Raw genomic sequence first — 21,291 nt, 5'->3', positions numbered from 1 at the left:
TTGTCTATTGACAAAATGAATGGCGGTAAATGGGACATGTTCACATGGCCTTACCCTGAATTTTATGTAGCAGTGATGGATATTTGACATACATATAAAGTTTAAACACTTTGTTTTTCATTTTATTTGTATTTTATTGTAAACACAAGGGGCAATAGTAACACATTAAATTAACTCTCTCTACTGGAAAACTCACTAGAAACTCACAGGGAGGAGAGAACATTAACTAAACTTCAAACTTAATTGCTTCGTCTATTGTGCCAGAGTCCTCTCCACTGAGGAACATCACAAGGGAGAGATGAAATCTAAAGTGAACCTCACCAGTGCATCTAACCCCAGATTTGTCATCCCACCTGCCACCCAGGAGTAACCCTCCTAATTCAGGGATCAGCTTGGGTTTGCAGCGACGAAGATTTGGCTGTAGGCTGTGGTCATGTTCAACCGCCTGCAGCATATTCTTTATGTTTTATGTTTTAACTAGAGCTCAGAAATTGTCATGATTAATCAACATGAGCAACTATGTCTGAAATATGGCCATGTTCACAGTATTTAATGGAGAGAACAGGACAGGATATATATATATATATATATCTTTTTTTATTTATTTATTTTTCTTTCCTGCGTAATTTCCAGGATAGGGCCACACGGTGGTCTGGCCACACAGTCAGGAGATCGGGAAGATCTGGGTACGACTCTTGGGCATATCTATTTCAAACTGAAGGTGTGTGAGAGAGAATTCAGAAAATTCTTATTTGGAATGATGATGGACTATGTAGAGACATTTAGACGGAGAAGTTGACAAGAATGGGCAAAGCATGCAGCTGCCTCAGGGGTCTGTACACCCATGCTGGCTTGTGCAGAGATGCTGAAGGCTTGATAGATTAGTAAAGTGGGCCATCTTTGGAAACATGCTTACAGGGGGAGAGAACGATTGCTTTCAGGGTAGCTAGAAGCATAAAGAAAGTACGCAGTATGAACCCACCCTAAAAAAAAAAAACATGAAAGAAACATAATTGGGGGAAAAGACGGATACTACATTACAGATTTGCTCTATTGGTGAAACTTATTTCCTAGGAGTTAAACAAAATATTTTGATATAGTTTGCGACTGGCTGTGATTACACAGGTTAGGTTACACGGTTCATTCTGTTCTTTAGGGATATAACGGCCTTGCATTATGAGTTGTATACAGTGTTCCCTCATTCTATTGCGGTTGCTTCACATTTCGCCGAATTTCTTTTGGTGCTTTATTTATGACAGCGAATGAATGCTGTTAAAGACCAAGCCTGGCCCCAAGAGTGTGTCTTGCTCTCTCTTCCATCTCGGTCTGTCTGCACCACCCATTGTCTTCTGCATCCTGCTCTAATCTCCTTCGTGCCACCATGCTGACTGCTGTATCTCGTTAATTTGCAGCCTTTGTTTGTTTGCAATTTTCCCTCCCGATAAAACCCAAAATGTTGATGAAGCGGAGGAGGATGCTAATCATTGAACAAAAGGTTGGAATTCTGGAGATGCTGAAGGAATGTAGAAGATACGCAGCTATACAGCGCCATTAAAGAATATTTTTTGTATTGTACTACTGTAATGCACTTTTATTCCGGAATTAGCCGGTAGTCTCTCTCCCACTTCTAGTTAGTCCAGAACTCTGCAGCACGGCTTTTAACAAGAAGCAAAAAGAGGGAGCACATCATGGAGGGATCCTATCTGTAGTGGAGCCTATCTGTAGTTGGCCCCAAGCTATGGAACGCTCTCCCCACTCAAGTAAAAAAGGCCCCCATCATCGAAAGCTTTAAGTCTAATCTTAAAACTTTTAACTCTGCATGAGTCGTATGGTCCTCTGTGTCTTTTAGTGCTTTCTTTTAGTTTGAATTGGTTTTATTTTTTATACTCTTATTGCTTTGGTTCTTGTTTTTAATATTACTGTCTTAAATGTCTTTGTTCTTATTTGATCTTTTAGTTCTTGATTAAATTAAATTTGTACTTTTATTTATAACACTTGAGTAATTTCAATAATTTCTTGTCTCCTCCGGTTGATCGTCAAAATTCAAACAAAGGTTTGAACTTTTTTGAGTGTTTAAACATGAGAAAAATGTGAGGACATGTCATGTCTGTCTGAGAAAATGTATAAAGTGTATGGTGAGGGGTTTTGCGGTCTTAAAAAGAACTAATAATTGCACACAAACAGAGTTGGCTCCTGAACGGATTTCAGGGAATGAGGGAACACTGTAGTCCACAAACTTCTAGGGTTAATGAACCCCTTTGCAAAGCCTATGAGACTTTGTAGCATACCATAGGCACAAAATAATGAATTTACCTACTAGGCCAGGGGTGGGCAAACTACGGCCTGGGGGCCACATTCGGCCCGCCAAGTGTTTGAATACCCGTTCTTTCCAAAGTATTTCATTTAAAGTCAACATACAAGCTGGCATCATGGCTTGAGATGACATTTTCATGGTTTGGCTGTTTTATCAATTTCGTTATTTGATGCGGTCTGTTGTTTACAAAGTGAAAAAAGGGACACAAGCACATAATAATAATAATAATAATAATAATAATAATAATATTAAATAATACATTTATTCTTATTATTATACATTTATAATGCACTTTACATCAAATAAATGATCTCAAAGTGCACATATAGCAGATTGCATAACACTTTTACAGATACAATAATTTCGTTATTTGATGCGGTCTGTTGTTTACTAAGTGCTCCTGAAAAAAGGGACACAGGCACATAATAATAATAATAATCATAATAATAACAAATAATAATAATATAAAATAATAATAAATTTATTCTTCTTATTATAAATATATAACACACTTTACATCAAATAAATGATCTCAAAGTGCACATATAGCAGATTGCATGACACTTTTACAGATACAATAATTTTGTTATTTGATGTGGTCTGTTATTTACAAAGTGCTCCTGAAAAAAGGGACACAAGCATATAATAATAATAATACAATTAATAATAATAAATAATAATAATAATATAAATAATAATACATTTATTATGATACATTTATAACGCACTTTACATCAAATAAATGATGAATGAAGTGCCCATAAAGCAGATTGCATGACACCTTTACAGATACAATAATTCCAGCTGGACTGTTACGTGTAAAATATCGAGTCTGGCCCCCCCGTCAATTTTGTTAAAATCAATGCGGCCCGCCAGTCAAAAGTTTGCCCACCCCTGTACTAGGCAGTACAACAACATTAAAAGGAGGTTTCTTCTGATATAATCCGATCCGTCTGTGAGAAGGCAGGTTCAGAACACAGGTTCTGAAGAGTGAATGAGCTCTGAGGTCTCACGTTACTGGGGTCAATGACTCCACAGAATCCAGGGGGCCCCAAGGTAAAAAAAAAACAAAAAAAAAGAAAAAAAAAAAAACAATGGGCCCCTGTGTGTATAAAACATTGACACAACCTGACCCCCCAACCCCCTTTCTGTGTTTCTCTCTCATCGCTTGTTCATTCATCCCTTCCCTCAGTTACAGAGAACAAGGAATGTTAATTAAAGGCTGCAAGTGCCAGAAAAAACAGTGGGTTGGGTGTTAGTGGGGGAAATGGGGTATTTCAAGAGAGACAGCCAGCAAAGAACAGAATGAGCAGCTAACAGGAGCATAGATTGAAGATTAATGACAAAAAAATAGCAGGCAAGACATGGCTGAGTGAGCAAAAAAGAAACAACAAAGAACACAACAAAACCTAAAGCAAAGGAAGAATTGAGTATTGTTAATTTTGGGGAAATTTACATTATTACAAATTTGCAAATTACATTATTAAAAAAGACAGGCAGGGTGGATTTTATACAGTTGAACCTCGGCTACAGGAGGTGCAGTGTGGTATTGGTACAGGAGGGTACATTGGGAGTTTGCCCAGTCGGTCTACACGTGCTTGTGGACTTGGAAAAGGCATTCGACCGTGTCTGTCGCAGTGTCCTGTGGGGGGGTACTCCAAGAGTACTGGATTGGTGGCGAGTTACTAGGTGCCATTCGGTCCTTGTACAGCCAAGGCTGCCCTTTGTTACCGATTCCGTTCAAAATCGTTTGGATGGTGGCTGGACTCAACCCAAGAGATAGCGTGAGGGGCTCAGTCATCCAGGAGGGTTCAGAGTACAGCTGCTGCTGTTTCAAATTAAGCCACCTCAACAAAGGTTGAGGTGTCTAGTCTCTAGTCTGGATGCCTCCCGTACACCTCCTTGGTGAGATATTCCGGACATGCCCAGACGGTCCGGGGCAGACCTAGGAAACGCTGGAGGGATTATGTCTCACAGCTGGCGTGGGAACACCTTGGTGCCCTTCTGGTGGAACTGGAGTAGGTGGCCGGGGACCGGCAAGTCTAGGCTTCCCTACTGAGACTGTTGCCCCCGTGACCTGGTTGGATGGTATAGACTAAAGTTGAGCGATATTTTTTATGTACCGGTATAGATTCTTCCAATGATAACAAAATGACTTATGCTGGTAAAAAGGATATACATAAGCATGCCAAGTTGATGACTATGCGCCGCGGCAGATATATAAGATGAATGAAATGCTGAAATTGTGAGAAGGAAAGTTTGTGCGTGGAAGCATTTGCTCAGCAGACCGTTCAGTCGTGTTCCAAAATCAAAATAAACACTGAGCAATGCCCTCCCAACCAAAACAGGTTGAATTGGCAATAAATGCTGGCTGAATCTCCTTTTACGCAGCATAAATGGAGCTAGCAGGGTTAGCCTGTGTGGTTGTGTGTGCACGCATGACTTGTGCTCAATATTTTCATCATGTTGTATTTTACGGTTTTAATGGAAGGAACGTTTTACAGTGCCTGGTGACAACATCATCTTAGCCATCCATCCATTTTCCTCTGCTTATTCGGGTCCGGTTTGTGGGGGAAGCAGTCTCAGTAGGGAAGCCCAGACTTCCCGGTCCCCGGCCACCTCCTCCAGCTCCACCAGAAGGGCACCAAGGTGTTCCCACGCCAGCTGTGAGACATAATCCCTCCAGCGTGTCCTCGCTCTGCCCCGGGGCCTTTTCCCGGCTGGGCATGCCCGGAGGCATCCGGACTAGATGCCCAAGCCACCTCAACTGACTACTCTTGATGTGAAGGAGAAGCGGCTCTACTCTGAGCCCCTCCCGGATGGCTGAGCTCCTCACCTTCTCTCACCATCTCTTAGGGTGAGTCCAGCTACCCACCGGAGAAAACTCATTTCAGCGGCCTGTATCCTCGACCTTATTCTTTCTGTCATGACCCAAAGCTCATGACCATAAGTAAGGGTGGGAAAATAGATCCACCGGTAAATTGAGAGCTTTGCCTTCCGGCTCAGCCCTCTTTACACCACGACGGTCCGGTACAGCGACCACATTACTGCCACTTCGCACTCAGGTGCAAACCGTCCCGGTAAACGCTGAAGGTCGCAGCCCGAAGAGGCCATAAGCACCGCATGATCTGCAAATAGCAGAGATGAGATTCTAAGGCCCCCGAACCGGACTCCCTCAACACCTTGGCTGCGCCTAGAAATTCTGTCCATGAAATTTGTGAACAGAATCGGTGACAAAGGGCAGCCAGAGCTGGTCCAGTGTTTCGCGACCAGGACGAAAACCACATTGGACCTCTTGTAGCAGAGGTTCAACCACCGGTCGTACCTTTCTCTTCAGCACCCTGGAATAGACTTTCCCAGGGTGGCTGAGGAGTGTGATCCAACAATAATTGGAACACACCCTATGGTCACCCATCTTAAGGAGGAGGACCACCACCCCAGTCTGCCAATCCAAAGGTACTGTTCCTGACTTCCATGCAATGTTAAAGAGATGTGCCAGCCAAGACAGTCCCGCAACATCCAGAGCCTTGAGGAATTCTGGGCGGAACTCGTCCACCCCCGGTGCTTTGCCACTGAGGAGCGTTTTGACCACCCCAGATACCTCAGCCACGGTGATGGCACTGTCCATGTATGTGTCCTCAGACTCTGCTTCCTCTATGGAAGGTATGTCAGTGGGATTGAGAAGGTGAGAAGGGCATAGTATTCCTTCCACCGTCCGACAACATCCCCAGTCAAGGTCAGCAGGCTCCCATCCCCACTGTAAACAGTGTGGACTGGGCACTGCTTCCCTTTTCTGAGGTGCCGGATGGTTTGCCAAAACCTCTTCGAGGCCGACCAAAAGTCGTGCTCCATGGCCTCACCAAATTCCTCGCACACCGAGTCGAGTTTTTGCCTCGACAACCGCCGGAGCCGCATGCCGTTTGGCCTGACGGCACCTGTCAGCTGCTTCAGAAGTCCCACAAGCCATCCATGCTTGATAGGACTCCTTCAGCTTGACCTCTGGTGTCCACCATCGGGTTTGGGGCCTGCCACCACGACTGGCACCGACTGCCTTGAGGCCACAGGTCCAGTCATTGCCTAAGCAATGGAGGCACAGAATATGGCCCATTCGCACTCAATATTCTGATCCTCCCCGGGGATGCAAGTGAAGCTCTGCCGGAGGTGAGAGTTGAAGACTCGACGAACGGGAGACTGCCAGACTTTCCCAGCACACCCTCACACCCTAACTACTCGTTTGGGTCTCCCAGGTCTGTCCAGCATCCTCCACCGTTGACAGCTCAGCCCCTCTCTTTACCCGTGTGTCCAGAACAAGCGGACGCAGGTCTGAAGATACGACTACAAAGTCGATCATAGACCTGCAGCCTAGGGTGTCCTGGTGCCAAGTGCACTTATGGACATCCCTATGTTCGAACATGGTTTTAGTTATGGCCAAACTGTGGTTCGCACAGAAGTGCAGTAACATCACACCACACGGGTTTAGATCAGGGAGGCCGTTCCTCCCAATCACGCCCCTGCAGGTCACACTGTCATTGCCCACATGGGCGTTGAAGTCTCCCAGTAGAACGACAGAGTCACCAGCTGGGGTGCTCTCCAGCACCCCAGCTTGCCCGATGGACAAGAAGGCTGGGGACTCTGAGCTGCCGTTTGGTGCATACGCACAAACGACAGTCAGGACCCTCTCCCAGCCCGCAGGCGTAGGGAAATGACCCTCTCGTTCACGGGAGATGACTCCAACACAGAGGCACCAAGCCGGGGGGCTGTTAATAAGCCCACACCGGCTCGCCGCCTCTCCCCCGAAGCAACTCCAGAGTAGAACAAGGTCCAGCCCCTCTCGAGGAGTTTGGTTCCTCAACTGTGGGTCGAGGTGAGTCCGACTATATCTAGTTCAGGCTCTTTCCCCACCAGAGAAGTGAAATTCCATGTCCCAAAAACCAGATTTGGCCGCCGAATACCGGGTCGCCCAGGCACCCGCCCTTGCCCGCCACCCAACACACAATGTACCGGACCCTTATGCTTGCCCCCGTAGGTGGTTGGTCTACGAGGGGGAGATCCCGTGTGGATTCTTCGGGCTGGGCCCAGCCGGGCCCCACGGGTAAAAGCCTGACCACCAGGCGCTCGCCTGCTGGCTCCTCCCCCGGGCCTGGCTCCAGGGTGAGGCCCCGGTAACCCACATCCGGGCAAGGTGCGACTCCTCATCTTTGTTGTCATCATAAGGGTCTTCTGAATCACTCTTGGTCTGTCCCGTACCCCGGACCTGTTTGCCTTGGGAGACCCTACCAGGGGCATGTAACCCCACACAACATAGCTGCTCGGATCACTCGGGCACTCAAACCCCTCCCACCACGATAAGGTTGTGATTCACAGAGGGGCCGTAAATAAATAGCTCATCTTAGCCGTAATAGACAATCTCCACACACTGGTCACATTACCGTGACAGTCCATCAAAATAAGAGCACAGTTTGCCCCATACCTGCCTAAAACAAAACAGGAGTGTCATGCAAAATGTCTTACATGCAGTGGGTTGCAAAAGTATTCATACCCATGAGCAACACTCAATTCTTCGGCACAGAACAAAAGGAAAGGTGTTTCTCCTGTTTACATGAAAGGAATTAATCACAGTTTTTGTTCACAAGTACTCTTTACTACAGAGAGATTGCATAAGTCTGTATTTCATTGTTGCAAAAGTATTCATACCCTTGAACTGAAGTTGTCATTGTTAGTGGAAAATGACTGGACACCAAAAAATTTTGCATCATAGTGTCACAAGCCTGCATTTACACACCTCTTATAGGCTTCATTACTCCCTATAAATTGTGCCCAATAGTCACCTGTCCATATTGTCAGCGGTCAACAGTCATAAAGTCAAAGGAGCTGTCAGAAGACAACACAAAGAAAGTTCGAGACAAGCATAGACATGGGCAAAGCTATGCAGCCATTTTGGGTGCCGTCAATTTGCCAAAAAGTACTGTTGCTTCACTTGTTCAGATGTGGACAAGTGGTGCCACTGACAACCTCCGCTGAACAGGGCATCCCTCCAAGATCACGGCAAAAGGCAAGAGAAACTGCTGAGGAAAGCAAGAAAAAACCTCTCTAACTCTTGAAGGCCTGAAGCAGTCTCTCCAGGTTGCTGGGACTAATGTACACAAGTCGATATATCCCGCACTTTACGCAAGGAAGGTCTCCATAGGCGTTTTGTAAAGAAAAAGCCATACCTGAAGAAACAACATCTCAAGGCTTGTTTGAAGTAATGTGGGGAATAGTGATCTGGTCAGATCAAACAAAAATGCAACTTTTTATGGCAAACATAGACCAGGAAGTATGTTTGGTGCAAAGCCAACACAGCTGATGATGCGGCTCATACCATCCCTACCTTGAAACATGGAGGCAGGAACAGAACGCTACGGGGCTGTTTCTCTTCCTCTGGTCCTGGTGAGCTTGTCCATGTACAAGGGACTATGGATAGTACCATACACATCAACATCCTTGAGAAGAACCTCTTCATGTCTGCAAAAAGCCTGAACCTTCAAAGGAGGTTTATCTTTCAGCAGGATAATGACCCAAAACATACAGCTCAAGTGACACAAGAATGGCTCAAGAAGAAGAAAGTGACGCTTCCAGCTGCAACCAAGTGCTGACTATGACTTGATGCCTCATGGTGAATATTTTTGCAACAATGAAATACAGACTTGTGTTATCTATAGTTCAGACGCTTCAGAACAAAATCAATGATACATGTTTGTGCTATTTCCTTTCATGAATAAAAGAGAAAACGCACCTTTCCTTTGTTCTGTGCCAAGAAATCGAGTGTTGCTCATGGGTATGAATACTTTAGCAACCCACTGTATGCAGTTGGAACTGCATGGGTGACTACATCTTCCTGAGCATTACAGTTTTTAGATGTAGTAGCAATGTGTGCAGAGGCTGACATCCCATTAGAAAAGTTTGCATGTTTGCTCCAAATAAATACATGTTCTTTGTAATAGTGTATTTCTTTATATGGTTTAAGGTTCAGAGCTCTTTATACATAACTCCACTGATTTTAAATTTTATATTGTATTATATCATCGTATACATCCAAAAAAGGTCCATATACCCCAACCCTAGTATAAACCCAATATGTGATGTTTTCAATAAGCAAAATTAATATTAAAAAATACATACTTACCTGACTACAGAAGAGACAAATCAAAACACCAATAATTACCAATAACACTTGTGACCAGTAATGTTGAAAACACGAACATGAGTAGAATTTTACCTTCCAATTGGCCAATTCCTGGAACTCAATGACCTTAATGCATCCTCCCATTAGAATTCCTAAAAGAACAAAAAGGATGCACAAGACAAAAAGAAAAGAAAGAAAAATATAGCACCACTTTTTCAATCTTGGGACTGTATGAAGCAAACATGTGGAATTAAAACTGGTTAAAACCAATAGATTATTAGAACTAATGTGTAGTTCCCGTATACCATGGAACCTTGGTTCGTGTCCCCCGTGTTTACTAGGTTTTTTGTTTAATGTAAAAATGTTGCCTCGGTTTGCATGCATTCTCCGGTTAGAGTACAACACGGCCTGCGTCTTGCTGTGTTGTGAATACACTGCGCAAGTCCAATTATGTTCTTAATATCATTTTTTTAAAATGACAATACATCCGTCCTTGTTACAACTACAACCAGTAATTCCGAGTGTATACAGCAGAGGGCAGTAATGCCTGTTGAGAACCAACATGTGAATGAAGAAGATATTCAGGAAGCGTTTCTAAGATTTCCATATAGATCAAGTTCCTATATGAATGCAGAATAAATGTTCAACTTATTTCAGACGCTGTAAAATTGTAAATAGTTAAGATGCACTGCTTGTGTGGTGATGTATAAATTTGATAGACTACTTCGATACTTTGATCCTTTGAACACTTCCGCAAAACTGTATTGCATCGGCTGCATGCATGCTTGAATGACACACAAGCCTATCGCTAGGTGGCAGCAGAGCTCAAACTAATAGGTTTCGTGTTCGACCTGGCCAAGCAAGCTAGCATGCTAACAATTAGCTCTTTCACAGCACTAGCATGCTAGGTGTTAGCATATTAGCTTGTCTGTTTTTTCAAAGAAAAAACATACACAGACACTGTTTTCAGGTTCGGTTATAGCATGCTAACTATTAGCACGTTAGCATTTTTGCCATTTGAAAACTAGGGATGTTTTTTCCCCCCCACAAAACCGATATGGCCATACTGTCCTGCTACTGGTGACAACTATCGTTTGCATACATGCTGGAGAGGTGGTTTGATGAGGTCATCTTTCGCATGCAAATACGGACGTCCATTTGTGCAGAGCTGCTGGAAATGTGAATTTTTCTTGGAAAATAACATACTATCTAAAACATACTATCCATGTATCTATGTGTGTGTGTGTGTGTGTATACAGCATACATCCATATAGTGGAATTAATACCGCTGCCAAGAGTGGCTGCCTTTCAAACAGCTCTGTTTGTTCAAGCACAATTTTATGTGCCATGAGCATCATTGTGATTCCCTGTCTATCCATTGATATCGATAAATTAAAGTCAAGTGGTTAACAAGGAAGTGGAGATTCAAGCCTCGAGGACCCTCTATTATCATGGGAAATGCACTATATAACCAAAAGTATTTGCTCACTTGCCGTGACCCACATATGAACTTAAGTGCCATCCCATCCATAGGGTTCAATATGATGCCGGTCCACCTTTTGCAGCTATTACGGCTTCAACTCTTCATGGAAGACTGTCCACAAGGTTGAGGAGTGTGTTTATCGGAATCTTTGACTATTGCTTGGTTTTATACACCTGTGGCCAGGTCAGGTCATTAGGATACCTGATTCTGATTCTTTGGATGGGGGAGCAAATACTTTTGGTCATATCTTGCTCACTATCGAGGAAAATCTACGAGCTGGCAAGACATTCAAATTTGTGCTTTACTGAATATCTAACTGCTAGCGTCCCAGAGGCTCACGTGAGGAGAGAGATGACTTCAGTACAGTCAGAGCGCCCAGGGACACCACAAATGAGGTGGGCTCATCATGGTGTCACCCTGGCCATGTGAACATTAAAATTTCCTTTTATACAGCTTGGTTTTCATTAGCGGGAAAAAATCTGATACTGCTGTCAATTGATATCACATTTTTATGCTGATATCGGGCCAATATTTATCCGATCTGATAGTGGTATAATTGTGTTAGAGTGAGAACTACAGGTCTCGTAGGGTTGATGTCAGGGAGGGGAGACAATCAGAATAACTTCCGGCTGAAGTCAGAGGGAAGCTAAATCCCACTGACATACCTTCCATAGAGGAAGCAGAATCAGAGGACACATACGCAGACAGTTCCATCACTGTGGCTGAGGTATCTGCTCCTCAGTAGGAAAGCTCTGGGGTGGACGACTTTTGGCCAGAATTGCACAGGACTCTGGATGTTGAGGGACCGTCTTGGCTGACACCTCTCCTCAACATTGTGTGGAAGTCGGGAACAGCTATAAGCCCAGCTTTACGCTCCGCTCATTGCTGGTTAAACCACACCCATTTCCGGTTTATAACCCGCCCTCTCCAAGTATGTATACGGGTACAGCTCATTTACATGGGTGAACAGATACAGATACAGGTAGTGGTGTACTCGCTCATCCCACTAGAAGGGTTCTTCCTCACAGCTGACCAATGAGCTGGAATGCGATCTAAACCCAGAAAGTTGTAGTGTATTCAGGTGACGTGCAGCTACTTAGCGAAAACTGTATATAAATGAAATGTACACAAGAAAGAAACATGATGAAAACTTTCTTACATTTGGTTTGAACGCCATTTACTTGCGGATACCATCTAAAATAGCAATGTTACTCACCAAGGGACACAACAGCAACGCTCTCAGGAAGAAAATGCAGCTTGAACTTGATAAGCAGGTGAACCAATATAATGCAGATACCTAAGGGCAACCAAGGGCATCCAGTGAATACACCTGGATCACCATGTGACAAACCCCCATCTGCCAAAAATAGATATCCTGTACTATTATTGTAACACATGTTTCAGACATGTATATTATGTATACATTTTATAACACATACTGTAATACACATTATAATACATATTATTGTACTACAAAATAGGCTTAGGCATTGTATAATTTGAACAATTCCGGTTTTGATTCTGGTTCCTAATGATCTGATACTTTTAAGAGGCAGGGTCATAAATGTTTGCATGGTTTAAAAGAGGGTGGTGACTGGAGTGTTTTGGATTAAATGTCTGAGCTTCTAGATTTTCTAATTATATGAACTTTTTATCAGGCTCTGCATGTTGAGGGACTGTCTTGGCTGGCACGTCTCTTCAACGTGGAAGTCGGGAACAGTACCTTTGGATTGGCAGACCGGGGTGGTGGTTCCCCTTTTCAAGAAGGGTGACAGGAGGGTGTGTTCCAACTATAGGGCAATCACACTCCTCAGCCTCCCTGGGAAAGTCTATTGCTGGAGAGAAGGGTCCGACCGTTGGTCGAACCTTTGTTTCATGAGGTCCAATGTGGTATTCGTCCTGGTCGTGGAACACTGGACCAGCTCGACACCCTCACGAGGGTGCTTGAGGGTGCATGGGAGTTTGCCCAACCAGTCTACATGTGCTTTGTGGACCTGAAAAAGGCATTTGACCGTGTCCCTTGTGGCGTCCTTTGGGGGGGTGCTCCGGGAGTACGGGATTGGTGGCGCGCTTCTACGTGCTATCTGTTCCTTGTACAAACGGGGCAGGAGTCTGGTTCACATTGCCAGTAGTAAGTCAAGCCTGTTTCCGGTGAACGTTGGCCTCCGCCAAGGCTGCCCTTTGTCACCGATTCTGTTCACAATTTTCATGGACAGAACTTCTAGGTGCAGCCAAGGTGTTGAGGGAGTCTGGTTCTGGGGCCTTAAAATCTCATCTCTGCTATTTGCAGATGATGTGGTTCTTATGGCCTCTTCGGGCTGTGACCTTCAGCGTTTACTGGGACGGTTTGCATCTGAGTGTGAAGCGTCTTGGATGAGACTCAGTACCTCCAAATTAGAGGCCATGGTTCTCAGGCAGAAAAGGGTGGAGTGCTCCCTCCGGGTTGGGAATGAGGTCCTGCCCCAGGTGGAGGAGTTTAAGTATCTTGGGGTCTTGTTCACGAGTGAGGGAAGGTGGGAGCGTGAGGTCGACAGAGGGATCGGCGCAGCCTCGGCAGTAATGCAGTCGCTGTACCAGACCGTCGTGGTGAAAAGAGAGCTGAGCCGGATGGCAAAGGTCTCAATTTACCCGTCGTTTTACGTTCCCACCCTCACCTATGGTCATGGTCATGACCAAAAGAATGAGATCGAGGATACAGGCGGCTGAAATGAGTTAGGGTGAGGAGCTCAGCCATCCGAGAGGGGCTCAGAGTAGAGCCGCTATGCCTCCCGGACGCCTCCCTGGTGAGGTTTCCGGCCTGGACCCGGATAAGCGACCTGGACCCGGATAAGCGGCGAATGGATGGATGGATGGAATGGATGAACTTTTTATCGACTTTGTTATGAATTTCTCACAGATCTATTTTCAATCTAGTTCATACTATGAATATAAAACCATTCAATGTGAATATAGGTTAAATGTTATAAAGATTATTTCCACAGGAGCAGACTTTCACAAATGACGCTTACTTCTGAAAACGTCCCTGTTCCTGACTGAAGTCCGACATAGCATGTCAAATATGAGGCCCTCTGTTATTTATACAAGGTGAATATAGAGGTGTTCCATCATGTTAGTTGTACACCCTACTTTGCTTTGCATGACATCACTGTGTTGCATATATTACATTCAGCCAGACGCTCTTTTTTAATTAATTTTAGTCAAACTTTTCAGCCAGTTCTTTGATGGTGTTTGCAGTTATTTTTTCTGGAAACTAGGACTCAAAATCGTAAGAATGTAATACTTCCATTCAATATACAGTTTTGATTTGCTTTTGGTTTTATTTTGTTTGAGCCAAGAAAACGGAAATATAGATTTTCTTGAATTACAAATTATATTTTAAAAAAAAAAGCGCCAACATCACATTCAAACCACTTTCATTTTGATTTCCATCTTATGACACGCATTTTCATGATTGAATTACTATATAACTGAAAGCTATCAAAGCTATTTTGAAGTTGAATTAACATAAAAATAATTGAAATATTATTGCTGTGTATTGAGATTAAATTTAGTCTCTAGATTGTCTGCAAGTAGGCGTAGACTGAGCCAAAATTTGAGCTATGAACTTTATGGTTCAGACTGGGCCACCCCATCACCCATTCAGAACGTCCATTTTTTTAAATATATAAAATCGACACTCTGAATGGTTGGAATCGAACATGCACTCACTGCCCTGCAAGGGAGCAGCATTCACTCCTACACAATTAGAGATTGTCAATGGAATTGATGTGTCTATCATGGCAGTGATACGTACCTGCAACATCCAGCAGGTGTTAATGTCGAGCAACACAGCGGCACAGCATCGATGCAGAATCGATAAGGTTATGTGCCGCAACGCTTGACAAAGTCTATAATGTTGCTCTATTTTTTTTTTTTTTTACCTACATTGGTACCCACATTTACCAATGCAATATAACTAAATGGCAGATACAGTCCCCTCCAAAAGTATTGGAACAGTGAGGCCAATTCCGTTATTTTTGCTGTAGACCGGAAACGTTTGGGTTTGACACCAAAAGATGAACATGAGAAAAGAAATCAACAATTCAGCTTTCATTTTCAGGTATTTACATCTGGATGCGATAAACAACTTAGAAGATAGCATTATTTGGAAAGGAACAACTAATTTTTGGTGAGCAAAAGTATTGGAACATGTGACTGACAGGTGTGTTTTATTGCCAGGGTGTGCCCTGACATTGATTATTTCAACTATAAATAGCACTGAATGTCTGTCTACGCTCAGTTTCAGATTTGGGTTTTGCCTTTGCAGACATCCGAGGTGTAACAAACATGAAAAGAAGAGAGTTGTCTATGGGTGAAAAAGAAGCAGTTGTAAAGCTAAGAGAAGATGGAAGATCAATCAGATCGTCAAACATTGGCCATCGCCAGTACAACCATTTGGAATTTCCTGAGGAAGAAATAAACCACTGGTGTACTAAGTAGCAGACGTCAGATGGCTAGACCAAGGAAAACAACACCAGTTGACCACAGGAACATCGTCAGCGCTCTAAAGGAAAGGCCCTAAAACAATCGTTTTTGTGAAATCAGCATCAACGCCCAGAAGGCAGGAGTGAAGATACGCCGAAGACTTCATGAACAAAAGTACAGAGGCTACACCAAAAGATGCAAACTACTCATTAGCAAAAAGAATAGGAAGGCCAGACTGGATTTTGCCAAAAAGTACAGAGACAAGCCTAAAAAATTCTGGGACTGATGAGACAAAGATTAACCTTGACCAAAGAAAGAAAGGATCTGCTCATGATCCCAAACATTCAAGCTCATCTGTGAAACATGGTGGATAATGTTATGGTTTGGGCTTGCATGGCTTCTTCTGGGACGAGCTCATTAATCGTCATGGATGATGGAACCCATAATGGCAGCAGCAAAAGGAACTCAGAAATCTACAGAAACATTTTGTCTGCAAATTTCAAGCAGGATGCATCCAAACCGATTCACTTCATCATGCAGCAAGATAATGACCACAAAACACTGAAAAAAATAACAACAACAAAGGAGTTCATCAGGGCAAGAAGTGGAAGGTTTTAGACGGGCCAAGTCACTGTCCATACTTAAACCCTAGAGCAGGCATTTTACCAGCTCAAGAGGGAGTAACCCCCAAAAACAAACAACAACCAAGATGCTGCAGTGAAGGCCTTGAAAAGCGTCACAGAGACGAATGGTGATGTCAGTAGGTCACAGGCATGATGCAGTTATTGCAAACAAAGGATTTGAAACAAAATATTAAGTCTTATTCACTTTCATTTCTTTTAAGTCTGCCTGTTCTAATACTTTTGCTCACTTAAAATGTGGTGTTAAATAATGCTATCTTGTAAGTTGTTTATCACATCCAGATGTAAATACCTGGAAATGAAAGCTGGGATGTTGATCTCTTTTCTCATGTTCATCTTTTGGAGTCAAACTCAAACGTTTCCAGTCCACAGCAAAAATTGGCCTCACTGTTCCAATACTTTTGGAAGGGACTCTAGACAGACAGATCTATATATAATTTATTTTTTTAGATTAACATCTATTACAATTAGTAACAACTATTATTCTTCAAGTTTCAATAATGTTTCGTCTTGAGTAGTAATTTGATGCTATTCCTCTTTTCAAAGGTAATCAACCTAACATGTACGCCTGTAAATAGTTGGAGGTGTGAAATAAAACTCCAGAAAAACTTCTGGACTTGAGTTGATTAAGCGCCCTCTGCGATCAACACTGTCTTTTCAACTTCATCAGGCTGGTGAAGTTCTAAAGTTCTCTACGCCCATTGATGCTTGAGACTTCATGCCCAACCCTAACTATCATATGAGGTTCTGAAAACATCTTGCTCAAATCCTATTTCCTCACATTTGCAGACTGTATCAAATAAATATTACTATGCAATCTTGACATCATCCAGAGGCTTCTGCTTACATTTGGTCCATTAACTAATTGCGTCTTTTGCTAGACTATGGTATTTGTCAAGAACGCAGTAGTGAACTACCATGCACGAAGGACACTTTCAACGACTGAAGAAGAACTTCAAAGCCACATATGAATAATATTCACATGTAGTCTGAAATGCATTTGTTTAATAGTCATCTTCATTTACTAATTTGATTCAATGTATTACTTTGTCGATCATGATTATATATAGCCTTGTAGATTAAGCTAAACTTTAATAAAAGAAAAAGACCCAACCTACCAATAACCAGCAGGCTAAAAAATATGGTCAAACCACTGGACTGCTCTTCTTCTTGGGCCTTGACCCCCGTTTGCACCGGAAGAATGGCCTTCGGATTTGGGTGTTCTGGGGGAGTTGGCCTTATTGCTGATGTTGTGAGGTGGATGGAATCATTTGAGTGGTTCTCCGAGTCATTCGTCTTGCTACAAGAAGAAAATCAGGACAGTATACAATATGTATAAGAAAGGGAAGCTACACCATAAATGGTACAAATAAAATGAAAAATGGTTAAAATTGAAAGTACTATGTTCACATCCAAAAGCATGTAAAACCAGCTGTTACCAAATCACCTTTGTTACTGTGCATTAGCCCTATGATGATACATAATAGTCAATATCATAAATGTAATTAATTGTAGCCTATTACTACACACTTCTTGTTGTGTGGCAGTTTATCAACAATGGAATTTGAGGCAAGGTTGTCCAGCCTTAAAATGTAGCAATGTTACAAAACCATACTTCAGCAATGAAAACATCTGACAGTGAGCGGGCGTGCTCTGTAGGAGAGTCCGTGGGGACTTCCTTCAAAATGCATTTCCCCCCCATAGCATATCGGGTGCATTTTCATTCAGAAACATGTCTCTTACGTAGATTACTTTGTTATCAATTTGTTATCAATTCAATTTCATATCAGATTTATATAGTGTTGGACCACATCACGTCAATAAGCGCTTGGCAAATTAACAACTTAAATCCTTTCAAATTCATAAACCAGCGATACAGAATAAGATAAAAGGTATATGGATTTACTTGACTATCTGCAGACGAAATGTCACTAAAATGTAATTGGGCACTTCCTGGAAACACTACATCTGACATTTGCATTGTGGTTAGTGTGAAAGGGTGAAAAGGAATGCATAGGTGTACTAGTGTGAGACATATGCATTACAAAATATGACACATGACTTTCTTCCGTGGACTTGTTGATGATCAGAAACATGTAAATAGCTGCTCTGTTTACTTTTAAAACAGATTTTCACAGCTTTAGTGATATATTTTGCAGTACAGTTGTCCGTGGGTCGATCACAGCTTTTGTCTAGTCTCAATTATAAAAGCAATGTGGTCCAAAGGTACTACTTCCCAGTACAAAATCTGCTCTAACTTCTTTAATGTTTAGGTTAGAGAAGTGAATGATCAAATTACAGTGAAAGTTTCAGAATAAAGCACATACCTCATTTTACACATGTAAACATTAATTATTGACCTGATTTTTACAATTAATGTTTACATTTTGATTAATTGCTTAACCTGACATTAGCACACAGTATAAAATACTAGCAAGCATTCTCCACAAAGCACTGAATCCAAAAACACGCAAACAACAAGCTCAAACCTGGCAAGTGGTCCATCCTCGTGCAGGTCTGGTAAATCATGTTTGATGAGTGTAATATGGTTTTCAGTGTTACTAGAACCCTTGTGTTGAGCTACCCCACCTCCATCTCTCTCGTTCACGTACATATTATTTTCCCTCTCAGTACGCTCTGATACACACGAGTACATATACATCAAAATGCATAACAACAATACGTGCCAAATCGTACGTGTCATTATCATAAATGTGTTCACAAACAAGAACGCAACCATTTCTCGTCAATATACACTACTAATTCCATGTCGACGAAACCACAGCGTACGTTTGGACGTGCCAGCACCACTTCCTGGTTACGCTTTTGCTGGGAGTTGTAGTTTTTTATGTAAACGCATGCTAATACCAACTCAAACAATGCAGTTTGGTGCCGTTTTGGCACTATATTTTGGGGGACTTTTTGTTGTGTATAAGGGCTAATATCAAGTCGGTATTCCTATAAATATCGTCATGGAACCACGTTTTTTACAGATGTACTCAATTTCCCATAAGCCATTGGAAAGGACTCAGCTGCCAGGCCGTGTTTTTAGAAATTAGTGGTGTAGCCCAATGCAGCGGCATAGGGAGCCATTTAAGGAACCTGCCACCAAGTGGAGAGGAAAGGCGCGGTACGTGTCATTATCATAAATATGTTCACAAAAAAGAAGGCAACCATTTCTCGTCAATATACACTACTAATTCCATGTCGACGAAACCACAGCGTACGTTTGGACGTGCCAGCACCACTTCCTGGTTACGCTTTTTGCTGGGAGTTGTAGTATTTTATTTAAACGCACGCTAATACCAACACAAACAATGCAGTTTGGTGCGTTTTGGCACTTTTAATTATATTTTGGGGGACTTTTGGTTGTGTATGAGGGCTAATATCAAGTCGGTATTCCTATAAATATCGTCATGGAACCACGTTTTCCACAGATGTACTCAATTTCCCATAAGCCATTGGAAAGGACTCAGCTGTCAGGCCGTGTTTTTAGAAATTAGTGGCGTAGCCCAATGCAGCGGCATAGGGAGCCATTAAAGGAACCTGCCACCAAGTGGAGAGAAACGGCGCGGTGGTTTCTATAATTGGAACATATTACACAAGTAACATATTGGAAACCCCCGTGTTAGCGCTTGATCGGCACCGAATATGTCGCATGCTACACTCCACCCCACCACTGTCGCCTCCAGTCGGCACACCTTAATCCTGTAAGACCGGACCTAAAAAATAATGGGCATAAATAGTTTTTTAACATGTACAAAAGTTAAATTAAATTTCATTTTTTGTATGTATAATGTTATATTTCAGACATTAGTTTACCTTATCTTTTATTTTTCTGTGTTGACAGGCAGTACAGTACCCCACCTGTAGGCCCATTTCTTCCTGATCACTTATTTCCTTGCAGATTTATTTGTTTGGTCTGTGTCACTGCTGCACGCACTTCTTTTGTCCTTATTATTTAAATGTGAGCTCAAGGAAGGAATTATACATTGCTTCAGCAGAGTACATTATCTTCTAAAAATATTAGTATATATGAAAAATAAAATCTCACCACTAATCTCATTTTACATTGTGCCATGTGATGTTGTAGTGCAAAAGCTAACCTCCAGGGGGCAGAAGACAAGTATACAAATTTGTCCAACTGTTTACAGCAAGGCTGCGCGGTGGACGAGTGGTTAGCACACAGGCCACACAGCTAGAGCTCGATTCCAATAATTGTCCAAAGCTATGACTGTGAATGATTGTTTGTCTATATGTGCCCTGTGATTGGCTGGCCACCAGTCCAGGGTAGACCCCACCTCTCCCGAAGAAAGCTGGGATAGGCTCCAGCATGCCCTCGACCCTCGCGAGGATAAGCGGTATAGAAAACGGATGGATGTTTCCAGCAAAGTTTTGATACTACGTTAACGTAATAGATCTCTCAAACGTCGCTACAATATCAGAGGTGTATATAAGTATATATGCAGTGAGCCGGGTGATGGGTACACGCTTTACAAAGGAGGGGTCCTTCATAAAATGAATGCTGAAGGTTGAACGTTGCGGTGTTGCCTGGTGAGTCGGCGTCTACGCCCACTTTAATGTACCGCTCCTGCTCATTTTTCTGCGGTCATCACAGGCAGGAAGGGAAGCCAGCCAGCAAGCAGTCAGCCAGAGAGGGGAGGGAGAGCACAACGGCGGCCGAGCACCATTAGCGACATAAAGCGTGTCAGACAAATGATGGTGCCTCGCTGAAAAAAGAACTGCCCGGGTTTCTTCGCGTTCCAGCCACAAAGCCTGAACCGTACAGCCTAAATCAGCCGCCTGGAATGGGATTTGTATGACTCGACTGATTTGCCGGAGGTCCTCTCCTTGTTGCCAACCTGCAGAGGAAATCGACGGGAGCTCTTCGCCGCCTGGTGCCTCGACGCTGCCGCAGCGAGCGACACCCCTCCAACAGCTCGGATCATTAAAAGCCTCCATTGCACCTGGACACATTGGAGCCGCTGTGTGTTGTGTGCATAGCTAAATAACACAAACGTGCCGCCGTGTGCTTCTTTGCTGCCTGTATAATGCCGACACATTTGCGTTTCCGGAGAAGGTCATACCTTGGGCTTTTATTCCTGTTCTCGCTCTCAACATCGGCACTGTATTTCATCTACTCCGCTCCTGGAATAGGTAGGTGAAATGAAATATTGTTGTTGGCTGTATATTGTGGGATGAGATTTGCTTTGGTTAGGTCATG

At 43.1% G+C, this 21,291-nt stretch overlaps 2 protein-coding genes across 5 annotated transcripts in view; one reads left to right on the top strand and one right to left on the bottom strand.

Annotated features, from left to right (window-relative positions):
• slc9a8 (solute carrier family 9 member 8) overlaps nucleotides 1-18,902 on the bottom strand; it is a 38,458-nt gene extending 19,556 nt beyond the window's left edge. Inside the window, exons 1-4 of one of the 4 annotated variants that reach the window (XM_058052395.1) lie at nucleotides 18,557-18,901; nucleotides 17,186-17,367; nucleotides 12,179-12,259; nucleotides 9,573-9,631 (exon numbers count right to left, since the gene is read on the bottom strand). In XM_058052395.1, coding sequence (XP_057908378.1) covers nucleotides 9,573-9,631; nucleotides 12,179-12,259; nucleotides 17,186-17,367; nucleotides 18,557-18,807 — 573 coding nt within the window. In that variant the 5' untranslated portion in view covers nucleotides 18,808-18,901. Of the gene's footprint in view, nucleotides 1-9,572; nucleotides 9,632-12,178; nucleotides 12,260-17,185; nucleotides 17,368-18,556 lie in introns of all 4 variants that reach the window. The other 3 variants (XM_058052396.1, XM_058052397.1, XM_058052398.1) reach the window with 3 other exon arrangements.
• Nucleotides 18,903-20,240: 1,338 nt separating this feature from the next.
• Nucleotides 20,241-21,291, top strand: part of b4galt5 (UDP-Gal:betaGlcNAc beta 1,4- galactosyltransferase, polypeptide 5) — a 59,191-nt gene continuing 58,140 nt past the window's right edge. Inside the window, exon 1 of the mRNA XM_058052399.1 lies at nucleotides 20,241-21,224. Within this exon, the coding sequence (XP_057908382.1) occupies nucleotides 21,119-21,224 (106 nt within the window). The 5' untranslated portion in view covers nucleotides 20,241-21,118. The remainder of the gene's footprint in view (nucleotides 21,225-21,291) is intronic.

The sequence above is a fragment of the Doryrhamphus excisus genome, chromosome 16 (genome assembly GCF_030265055.1).
Source record: "Doryrhamphus excisus isolate RoL2022-K1 chromosome 16, RoL_Dexc_1.0, whole genome shotgun sequence".
NCBI lineage: Eukaryota > Metazoa > Chordata > Actinopteri > Syngnathiformes > Syngnathidae > Doryrhamphus > Doryrhamphus excisus.
The sequence above is the reverse complement of the archived record's forward strand: the minus strand, read 5'-3'. Positions and strand labels throughout refer to the sequence as shown.